Raw genomic sequence first — 11940 nt, forward strand, 5'->3', positions numbered from 1 at the left:
ATGTCTGAACATATTTCATCTCCCAGAGAGACAAAGTCTAAGATATTGAGGACAAATGACACAGTGCCAGTTCAGTCAATCAAAGAGCAAAATACCAAAAGTCACTCTAAAAAATCCTGTGATCATGTACATTTCACAACATTCACAGTATTGTCCAGTGTGGTGAAACCCACAAAAGGATAAAAATGAGGAAAAGTTGGCCCAGGTCTGGGAATGACTGAAATTCCACATTTCACAGAGTCACAATTTAAGAACTTAAGAAAAGATTTTGTATGTTGTTTCAGACAAAAGTAGGGTACTTTTATAAAATCACCCAATAAATGACCTTTCATCAATAAAAACAACATGACACTGGCATTGAATTATACGTATATATACAATAAGTGAAACCTTTCACAAAGTAGTAATAACCTGATCATTTTATACATCATGGAAATAGCCATTTCCTCATGTTTTAAGGCATACAGTCATTATGCACAAGTCTATGTTTGGATCATTGGTGCACAAACTGAGATCGACTGGCTGAAAAATGCAGACTATTCTAAATGATATGTACACTTATGGGTGAACAGGTTACGGTGTGATCATATCTGTTTGTAAATGTGCATGTTGGTGTATTCCTGCAGGCTGAAATTCATGGTAGATCTCAGTGTCAACCTAAATAGCTGCATCTGGCTGAAGCCGAGTAAAACACCTTTTTTTCCTCCTGAAAAGATGCCGCCAGAGCTGAGACTTTGACAAATGTCAAAATCATTTCCCCACAAATGGATGCATCTTATCTCAGTGTTGATGACCCTGAAGTGGCGCATTAAAAACTTGAATAATAAATGATAATCAAGCCATTTTGTACTAATCTGTCTGATCTCCCACCAAGCGCAATGCCAAGTGCACCCATTTCAGCACTCTAAACTGACTTAATGCCATTTAAAGACACCGTTTGTTTCAGTAAATGCACGTTAAACAACTTAGAATTGTGTGAATGTAACCCATTTTCACTTGATATAGTCTCCAGTGAAATAAAATGCCACCCAAAGTCAATTTTTACACAAAACAGTGAGAAATACAGTATAAAAACAAACATTAAATCAAGCTGCATAACAATTTTCTTCACTGTTTAAATCTTATATAAACGTATGTATGTTGTGTTTTACTGAGAGATAGAAAATAATAGATAGCAATGCAGATACCTGTGTTTACCTTCTCTGTACATCTTCATCTTTTATCCTCTATGGAAGTATTTCAGATCATTTCCATATTTCAGTTAATAAGAACATCTGAAAAATATTTTTCAAAAAGTGTCCACGCTCTCGCTGCAGTCTTTCATGTCCATGTGTTGATGGGAAAAGCTGCATCTCTTTGAGCGTCTCTTGTCAGCGTCATGCATTTATGTACAAGTCAAAAGTCGCCAGGTATTCTGGATAATAAAGGGGAGAGGAACGAGCCAGTTTCCCATAGTCTTAGTTGTTTGAAGTGATGCAGGATGGACGCCATATGGCGATCACACAGTCTTAGATCCAGTTCACCACTGGGGAAGTTCAGCCTCTTCCCTGCACCTCCCATCTTTATCTCCAAATCAGTCAACATAGCGTATAGCTGCACAGATGAGCTCTGATCTGCCCGCTGATGGAGTTCAACAAGAGTTCAAGACCTACAAGGTGGTGTAGATGTAGACAAAGATGATGACTACCAAGTTGAGAATGGTCCCAATGATGCCCAACAAGGCCAAGATGCTCTCCTCCTTACCCTCCTTGTCTTGGATTCCCTTTTCCTCATCACTGTGGAGAGTGTTTACCATTTTCCCTGGAAAAGTCTGCAGTTTTCGTCTCAGACCAATCTGGAGCGAGCAGATAAGAGAGAAAAGAGAAACACAATCTGTATGTTAGTTACTGCAACTGGTTAATTTAAGTCCTTTGAAGATGGTCTTTGCACAGTGTATGGTGGACAGCGATAATGGCAATAAAACAAAGAGAAAATGTGTTGGTGAGGCAATAAAATAATTAAAAAGTAATTAACAAAGTGATATTTTTTCTTCTTTGATCACCAGTGTTTTAAGAAAATACTTTGAACGGTAAACGGATTACATAAAAATACCAGTTTAATGTGTTTTTAGTGATACAAATGCATTATCATCTGAGATGGCCACATCTGTTTTACGGACCGTTTAATCTATAATTGCAAGTAAAATATGTGGTAAACAGATTTACGAGTCAGTGCTTGGGATGAAATAACAACAGCAGGGGTGTGAGATGTTTGTTTGTTGCTTTTACTGTTTGTGAAAGACAGAAAAAAAGTAAGTTAATGTGTTGTAATTCCATCATGTCGTACTTTATTAAATATATTGGTTTGTATTAGGGCTGTCAAAGTTGTCGCAATAATAACGCATTAACGCAAATTCGTTTTAACGTCACTGATTTCTTTAACGCAATAATGCAACTTGCATTTTTCTGTTTTTCAAAGATACTGGTATCATATGAAACTAGAAAACCTAAGGAATCTACAGGGAATGGCCATTTTCAAAGGGGTCCCTTGACCTCTGACCTCAAGATGTGTGAATGAAAATGGGTTCTATGGGTACCCACGAGTCTCCCCTTTACAGACATGCCCACTTTATGATAATCACATGCAGTTTGGGGCAAGTCATAGTCAAGTCAGCACACTGACACACTGACAGCTGTTCTTGCCTGTTGGGCTTGAGTTTGCCATTTTATGATTTGAGCATATTTGTTTATGCTAAATGCAGTACCTGTGAGGGTTTCTGAATATTTGTCATTGTTTTGTGTTGTTAATTGATTTCCAATAATAAATATATACATACATTTGTATAAAGCAAGCATATTTGCCCACTCCCATGTTGATAAGAGTATTAAATACTATATAATTGTAATACACTTTTTGAACAGATAAAAATGTGCAATTAATTGCGATTAAATAGTTTAATCAATTGACAGCCCTATTTTGTATGTAAAATTCTGTTACTTGTAAAATATTTAATTTAAAATGTTCGACCTTTGGACAGAGGTGTCCCATACACACAGGCCAGGCCACACATACACACAAATATACACATTAGAAGACTGTATATGTGTGGGGTCTACGTTGATACTTCACGTTAAGTGCTGATCTCTGCACGTTGCACCAAATTAAGCCTCTGTAAAAGTATGTTTTATTCAAAGATATGGGAAAGATTTTCCATCAAAAGTAAATGACTTATCTCTGCTCCTTCAATAAAATATAGTCATCCTCTGAGTTTAAATGTGGAAAAATAAGTCAGTGAACACACAGGATTTAGAATCTGGTGTTGAGCAGTTTAAACTGTTTCATTAATGTGGATGATTGAAATCAATTTGCATTCACAGGGTTAAACGCTTTATACATTATCAGTGTAAAAATGCATCGTCAATAAAGGCCTAATAATAAATGTGTGCTTTATGTCAGATTTAATCCAGGACAGTTAATTGATTACGCATTAATCATGACTGGTTGATCTATTTTTACACCAACTGTGTATCTGGATTCTGAAGGCTTTCTGCAAATTGTAAATCTTAAATTTTTTACTACAAATGGGAGACTAAACTATAAAAAGCACTTGAGTGGTTGAATAAAGCCGACAGCTTGTATAATTCTGCCAATTACTTGCTATAAAAATTAGTAATACATGTTTTATTTCTCTTAGAGATGGTTATTGCCACATTGAAATTTATTTAAAAAAAATGTAGAAGTGCTTTTCAACTCCTGTGACACAAATAACACAGGTTTACCTCTTATATGAACTTCAGCATACCATGCTTCATCTATTTTTCAGTTATTATGAATATGTTATATAGTATGATGTAAGACATGTTCACATGGCTGTTTTATTCATTTTGGCTTATTACCTCCGCCAAGGCCGAAGGCCTAGGGAGGAGGTTATGTTTTCACCGGCGTTGGTTTGTTGGTTTGTTGGTTTGGAGGATTTCTCCAAAAGTCTGCGATGGATGTGAATGAATTGTTTTGGAGGGGTGGGTGGGTTGTGGCACAATGAACAATCCATTAGATTTTGGTGGCGATCCGGATCATGGTCCGGATTCAGGATCGTTTTAAGCATTACGATCAGCCAGAACATTAAGACCTCTGGGTATAACACATGCACAGTGTAACTGATGACGCGTTGATGACGCATGACACCGCCTTCTTGCTTCAGAGAGAGAGACAGAGAGAGACCGGGGGATGGGGGGGGAACAACTGTAGAATCAGCGTTTTTTCACATTAAACTCTGTGAAATTACAGTTGAGGTCGACCAAAGCACACTTGGTGATTGTTGGAAAGAGTAACGACGACGGTTTAGGTGAGTTTTAATTTGTTTCTGTCCAGTTTGAATGAAGTGTTTTTACGATGCTCCGCTACGTACAGCTGATTTGCAAAATACACGTGGATAATGGATCAAGCTGAACAGAGAGGGGGCGGAGGTCTACGCTCTCCGAGTGCCATTCTAGTTCTTGTTGTGGTAATACTTGTAATACCAGAATGAACGTTTGCAATCGTGATAACAGTGTATACCTCACAAAACAGACACTCCTCTTGACTGACATGTTGGACATCAGAGGAATAGCCTTGGCAGCTCTTTGAGTGAAAAAAAGACAGCCGAAATCCCAAGTTCTGAGCGTGCCAGCATGCATGTGTTTTCAGGAGTGTTTGTGTATTGATTGGTGTAGCCTGGGGTGGAGTATTAGAAACTAGCTGTATGTTTTCAGCCCGCAGGCGCAGCAAATCCAAATCCAAATACCTCTCAGGAGGAAAACGCTCCTTTTGCGGGTCAATGGGTTTCATACGTCGACTAGCAACAGTAAGGCTTGTAAGCTAATGCAGACTAAAAATAAACCTTTTAAGAGGGAACTGTTCCTCTTAGTAAAAAAGCTTAGACACAAGATAAACAACACATTTTTGACTTCCAAAGAGAGTTCACAAAAAGATGCCCTACCTGGGTACACGTTGTGCCTTTCTGGCTGATGTACTTTATGAGAACGGATGTGACTTGCAATAATAAAAACAATTCTGTCTTTTGTGTAGACACACTGCTCTGTTGGACCAAGAACACACTGCTAAAATGGCAATTCAAATGATTCACCATTTATTTGCTTTGGCATCTGTATTGCTTTCTGTTTACCTGAAGAGGAATCATCCATCAGAAAATGTGATGTTGTCCACTGATCACATCCCTTACCAAAATTAAGTTTATTCAAGTGTACTATTAATATACTTCTTTTGAACTTAAAATAGGACAGTATACTTTCAGTTTACTTTTTATGTACTTATCAGAGATATACTTAACAAAAGCATACTTAAGTATACTTGGCTTATACTTAAAAGTATGCAGAAAAGTCTAGGTATCCTTGGCTTATAATTACAAGTATGCAGAAAAGTCTAAGTATACTTGGCTTATACTGACAAGTATACAGAAAAGTCTAAGTATACTTGGCTCATACTGACAAGTATACAGAAAAGTCTAGGTATCCTTGGCTTATAATTACAAGTATGCAGAAAAGTCTAAGTATACTTGGCTTATACTGACAAGTATACAGAAAAGTCTAAGTATACTTGGCTTATACTGACAAGTATACAGAAAAGTCTAAGTATACTTGGCTTATACTGACAAGTATACCGTAAAGTCTAAATTGGCTTATATGCCTACTCACTTAATCTTTTGATCGAGATATACTTAAGAATAGTATAATTAAGTATTCTTGCCTTGTAGGCCTACAGAAAAGAATACTTGACTTGTAGTTGTGCTTACTTTTTGATAGAGTAGCCTATTAAAGTGTGTGAGAGTCTGTTAAAGGATGTTTTGATATTAATTTACTTCAATTCATCAAGAATTTTTCATCAAGAATTAATCAAGTTTTTGGATTATCCGTTCACCGCAGAGGCCTGCGAGAACAACACATTTAATTATTATTTTTAATCTCATCACAAATCATCAAGTCAAATAGCAAAAGGCAAAAGTCTCTTTATGTAATACATTAATCACTGGCTAAGTACTATAAGTTAAAGTATACAAAGTATTCTTTCATGAACTAAAAAGCAGAGATGCTCACAAGTCATTTTTTGCAAGTCCAAATCAAGTTTCTATGACTTCCTAAACATTTCTTTTTCCAACAACTTCACACAGTTGTTTACAGTAGTTAACCTTTGCAAAGCCCACATTATTAAGGCCCATTTGCGGGCCGTCCTTTGCAATAATTGAAATTGATGTAACCTTTTGAAGGAGCTCTGCCAAAGTGGAGATTTTTACGTCACTAGTGCAGCTTTGTTCCCACCTTTTCTTTTGCCTCACTGATTGTGTTCTTGGACAGTTTGGCAGAGGGAAAAAGGTCTTGGCAGAAATCTATTACAGTGCATCGATGTTTAGGTGTCGTCTTGTGTATATGAATTAACAAAGAGGGAGAATCTGAGAGAAGAAAACTGACAGAGCTGATCACAGTAAGATAAAGTCAGTCATTTGAATAAGTTCAACACAAGGCCAGTGCTACCTTTTGAAATGTTAGATTTCAAACATATGAATCATAGAAAATTCAAGTCAATTATAGAAAGACCACCATCAAGCTTTGTGTTTATGGATTACCTAACTGTATAAATTTATATAAAAGGCTTTTCATACTGTTAACGTCAAAGGCCTTTTGTTCAGGTCTGTTTATATAAGGTTAAGAGCATGAAAGCCGGTTGTCCTCACTGAAAGGCTAAACATCCCACACGGTGACTCTGAATGATGGCAGTGTCCAATCATCGGCATGCATTGTGCTCTTGATGCACATAAAAACCCCATCAGGTTGTGTTTCTGTGTTAAAGTGCGCCCTCCTCCTCTGATCTGTAACAATGGGCTTTGATTGCCTCTCCTGGGGAGCACCATAAACGGGGCTTCCCTCAACATGAATGGAGATCTTTGTGTGGCGCGCTGGCTGGATGTGCCCTCATGCATGAAGACGCCTGCTCGCTGCTGATATAAACAAACGCTCAGCAAAAAAAAGAAACAAGGGAGGGAAAAATGTGCCAGAGGAGGTTAAGGGAGGTGGAGGAGGACGAGGAGGAGCAGTGGTGGAAAGTAACTAAGTACATCTTCTCAGTACAATTTTGAGGTACTCGCACTTTACTTGATGGTTTCCATTTTTTGCTACTTTATACTTCTACTCTAGTACAGTTCAGAGGGAAATATTATTCATTTTACTCCACTACAATTAGATTCTAGTGTCTAGTTTGGGTCCCCTGTCATGCTTCAGATGTCTATGTTGTTATTTCCACCAAAGAGACATTTCCAATGGTTTCATTTAAATTGCTGGTTTTTAAAAAAATATGTTTTTTCCTCTTACCTCTCCCATTATTCATCTCATGACGCCTCAGATTTATATTGTGACTGTGTAGGTTGGCAACCACTGGACTAATCTACCTAACTGTATATAAAGTAGTTAAAACTAGCGCCACCTTGACCAGCTATAACCATAAAATGCTACTTACAAAATGATGCATACATATTAATGATCTAATAACGCAGGCTATTCTCATACACCGTTCGTAGCTATACCTACGAAAAGCAATGCACTGTAATTCATATATATCCCACAAAATCAATTTGTATGTAATCCACGTAGTTGCGAACCAGGAGGTATAACAAGCAACACATTTTGCATAGGGAGGAGGTCGGGGTGGTCAAAAAACACCAGACATTTGCTCATGAGACCGCTGTTTATGTCCCATGTGAAACCAGAAATCAACGTTGATTATTTGTCACGCATCTTCCGTACTTAAAGCTGAAGTAGGCGAGATTGGAGCAAATATGAAAAAAAAAAACGGTCGCTATATCGTTACAGTAGTACATGAAACAGGTAACCTGAATAAAATCATGTGCCTCTTTGTCCTCCGGTGTCCTCTGGTGCTTCTAACGGCATCTGCAAGATTTCACTTACCGGAGGAAAACAACCAGTCAGAGCTGATCTGAGGTCTGCTGTCCAGCTGCCGTCTATGAGAGCCGGCTGTCAATCACTCGCGAACTCCGACCAAACGGTCAAACTAGGTTGCCCTGATCAAATATGAATCAATATTATGTTACGTTGATGCCTATTTCTCACCTCAAATGTTTTCAGAATCATCTTGTAGTGCATGGTTTAGCTGTAAAATGAGAAAGTTTGTGACGCCGCCGTCATTGTGAAATCTGGTGAAGGAACGCCAAGTTCCAGTCACATGACCAGAGCACAGCCAATAGGAACACTCTCTCAATGAAATGACCTGTGATTGGTCAAAGTCCCCCATCACAGGCTAGATTTTCTAAAGCTTGAAAACAGAGCCATGATGAGGTGCAGAAGTCTAGTTATCTCTCAGAACACTTGAATTACAATATGCTGAAAGGTTATTATGACATTTTTGCCCAATGATGCCTACTGCTACGCTGCTTCTGGAGTTATCTTAATCCAAACCACAATGTTTTCCTAGACTTAAGTAAGTAGTTTTGTTGCCTAAACCTAACCACATTCGTAGGAAAAAGCACGGAAAATGAGGAATAACTTTTCGTAAGATATTTTACAAACAGTTGTATGAGGATACATTGAATAATGTAATTTATGATAATTGGCTATATCAGTCACACGATACATTTTACTGCAGAACAAGTAATTTTACTTTTGATTGAACTTAATTTTACTGATAATACTTAGGAGTAGGATTTTGAATGCAGGACCTTTACTTGTAATGGAGTATGTTAATGTATTGGTAAGGATCTGAACACTTCTTCCACCACTGAGGAGGAGGTAGTGAAGGAGTGTCCAGGCTCTGCCAAAACATGGGTGCTGAGAAAACAGCTTTACCACAGAGTACAGCTGTGCGTCACACAGCAAACCTTCTGGACACCTTCCAGTGCCTCCTCAACCATCGTCTCCAGTGTTCAACAGAGAGCGTTCGGTTTCAAGTGGCAGCCAGCGCTGGCATCCTGCGATGTGCCATAATCATTAACCACCCATAACGACTCCCCGTGTCTGTTTAACACTCAGGACAAGCTGGACAGGAAAGTCACTGAAATATACTCACGTTGCGTGGCATATCAAATGAAAGCATTATTAATCCAGTCAAGATACAGTGCACCGTCTCCACCTCTTATTGATTAGTCATTTGACTGTGTGCTATTCTAAGGTAGGATTTAGTTATCTCAGTATTGATTCCTGTTGTCACTCAAGAGCTGGTTTCCAACGATTCCAACACCCCTACGTCTTAACTTTTTAACCCTCTGTGATTAATCGGTGCAGGTCTGCCGCTGTCAGGGTCACTCATCATTCAAATATGATACATTGCACCACCTCTGGATCAACAATTTCTCGTTCAGAAATGAAAAGCATCTCCTTGAGAGTTCTTTTTTTTCTCTCACACACCTGGCTCTTCACTTGTACAGCAAAAGCCAGAAGCGTATTTGTATAAAAAGAGCAGACAGAGAGAGTGAGAGAGAGGGAGAAAAGGGGGCGATGCCATACCTGAGACAACAAATCCGGACACTCCTGCTACACCTAACAGAAGCTAACATCCTCAGATCAGATCAGTGGAGAGTAAAACCTTTTGCCACTTGAATAATCCCGAGCATGTCAAACGACTCCAGATGCTAACAGAGTCTGACAGGCAGGAGTCGCTTTTGGCATTGTTATAAAATGGAATTAAAGCAAACAGCTCCCTCCCGAGTGTGTGTACAGACAGACACACACACACAGGTTGATGCCCATCAAACGCTGACACAGACACGCACATTCAGAGCATCTCCTATAGAAACATACTGTCTCGTAACAATGCATATATGTGGAAAAATCCAAAAAAAGAAGAAGAGGAAGAGAAGAAGAAGAAGACGAAGTCATGAGATTTCACAGTTTTGTAGTGAAATCGTATGATGAGATGCTGCCAATAGTGAGTGTGACCCATTTTCCATAACCTGTACTCATTGTTCTGTGAGTGAAATGGAAGTGACAGATCTATTTTGGATGGGACAAGAATTGCATTCGCAGGGAACATTGATCAAAAAAAAGATCCTGCGAAAGACTCAACAGAAAAGTTCAGACATGCAGGAATCTGCAGCTTGAATTGACGGACGTGGGATTTAAATTTCACAAAAAAAAAAGGGTTTTATATTGTTACAAAAAAGGCATTTTTGTGTATCATTTCCATATGAGGATAGCGTGTAAGTCTTTCCTAAAAAAAGGACTGCGGAAGCTTTGTTTGGAATTCATTTGAACTAAGAAAACGAATGAATTGTTCCATATACAAAAAGCTAAAGAGAGACTTTCATTTAAGATCCTGCTGTTACGTAAGAAGCTTTTAAACTTGTTAGCAACATGCAACTCCCAGAGGGCCATGTGGACGTGTTTTCTGGACAAACACATCTAATAGTGTCTCTCAGAGTAGAGCAGAAAAGACAGTTTGATTGTGAGGCGGCAGCATCCAGGGTGTCTCTGCTGCCCTAATCAATGATTCATACAAAGACAACTGAGCCTGGAAATATCCCACATTTATAAAGAATATATCATGATGATGCATATTAAATTCATAGCTACATACTGTCTTGGCATTTAAAAAATGGTGAAAAATGTATTTGTTGACAGTTTACAGTTAACACATGATGATGAGTTTAATAAATAAAAAAAAAATATGTGGGATGACAGTGGTAGTTTAAAGACCTACCTTGCAAAGCATCAGGAATAATATAGCATTGGACATGCTGGAGGGGGACGCCTTTCCGTAGTGCACAGACATCCCTGGCAACTAAGGTGAAAGTCGACCCCTCTCATCCTTCGGCTGTGGAGGTGCACAGGATCCAGAGAGGGCAGGCTCGTCCAATTTTAGGGCTCTCGTTGGATGTCGTACCCTGCAGCGCTCCTCCAGCGTCTCCTCCCCGAATTTCATCTCACTAGTGGCCAAGTTCTAGCTGCCGTCACTTTCTCCTCCTCAGCCTTGTGAGAGCTGAAACTGTGCTGCCCACCTCCTCGCCGCTCTTCCTCCTCTTTTCCTCTGTCTGTTTTGTTTGCCTCCCCACCTCTGCTTCTCCTCCTCTTCCTCTTCTTCTTCTCGTCTGTGAGGAAGGATGATGTCAAGTTGAAGAATGGAGTCAGTTGATGGGCAGATGGGGGTGGGAGGGTAACAAAGCTGTTTCATGTGAACATTTCCATCCTCCTTTTGTCTTTATTCCGCAAAGCTTTTAAAAAAAAGAGAGATTTCAGTCTCCTCCTGCCAAGACGCCCCTCTGAAGCCTGATTAAAGGCTCATCTCCTCTATCAAACTTTTATACTGCTCTCAGCAATGTAAAACATGTTTAGCTGATGTCTTGGCTTTTTAAATGTTTCATGCTGAAATAAAAAAGGAAAACCCCTGCTGAAGTGGTGGAAGCCCCTGCTTGCTCTACATGATGTGTAATTCAACATACCTTTTCTTGCGCTCCAGTGGCTGAGCGTGTATCCCTAACTAACTGAGCAGAGCGAGAACGCTGGACGCCTATAAGAGAGAGACAGAGATAGAGAGAGAGAGCAAGGAGAGGAGAGGGGGGTGCTGTGAAGGAACCCGTCGCCTCGAACTGACGCTGTCGTGGTTGCTTTCGCTCCACAGGCAAGAGGTATCCCCTGCTCCCTTTCTCCCGCGCATGTTAATGCAGCCACGGTTGCCTAGCAACCGACACAGGGGAGTCACACAGAGCCTGACGACAAGAGGCATTTGTGACAGAGGCCGGGATGAGGGGCGAGGGTCTCCTCGGTATGTTTTTGTGAAGATTTTGTGTGTGTGTTCATGTAAAATATGCCAAGCTGACCAGCCATCGGTCAATGTGCGTGTGTGTGTGTGTGTGTGTTTGTCTTTCTGTGTTTGTGTGGATGAATGCTCCTGTCAAAGTTGGACAACCGTCAGTTAATGGGAGTGTGTGTGCAAGACAGAGTGAGTAGGCGTGCGCTTGAATTA

At 39.6% G+C, this 11940-nt stretch overlaps 1 protein-coding gene across 2 annotated transcripts in view; it reads right to left on the bottom strand.

Moving 5' to 3' along the window:
• LOC119474862 (uncharacterized protein C14orf132) overlaps positions 1–11635 on the bottom strand; it is a 79641-nt gene extending 68006 nt beyond the window's left edge. Inside the window, exons 1-2 of one of the 2 annotated variants that reach the window (XM_037747152.1) lie at positions 11417–11635; positions 10678–11065 (exon numbers count right to left, since the gene is read on the bottom strand). In XM_037747152.1, the coding sequence (XP_037603080.1) occupies positions 10678–10749 (72 nt within the window). In that variant the 5' untranslated portion in view covers positions 10750–11065; positions 11417–11635. Of the gene's footprint in view, positions 1–10677; positions 11189–11416 lie in introns of both variants that reach the window. The other variant, XM_037747151.1, reaches the window with a different exon arrangement.
• Positions 11636–11940: the final 305 nt, after the last annotated feature.

The sequence above is a fragment of the Sebastes umbrosus genome, chromosome 16 (assembly GCF_015220745.1).
Source record: "Sebastes umbrosus isolate fSebUmb1 chromosome 16, fSebUmb1.pri, whole genome shotgun sequence".
NCBI lineage: Eukaryota > Metazoa > Chordata > Actinopteri > Perciformes > Sebastidae > Sebastes > Sebastes umbrosus.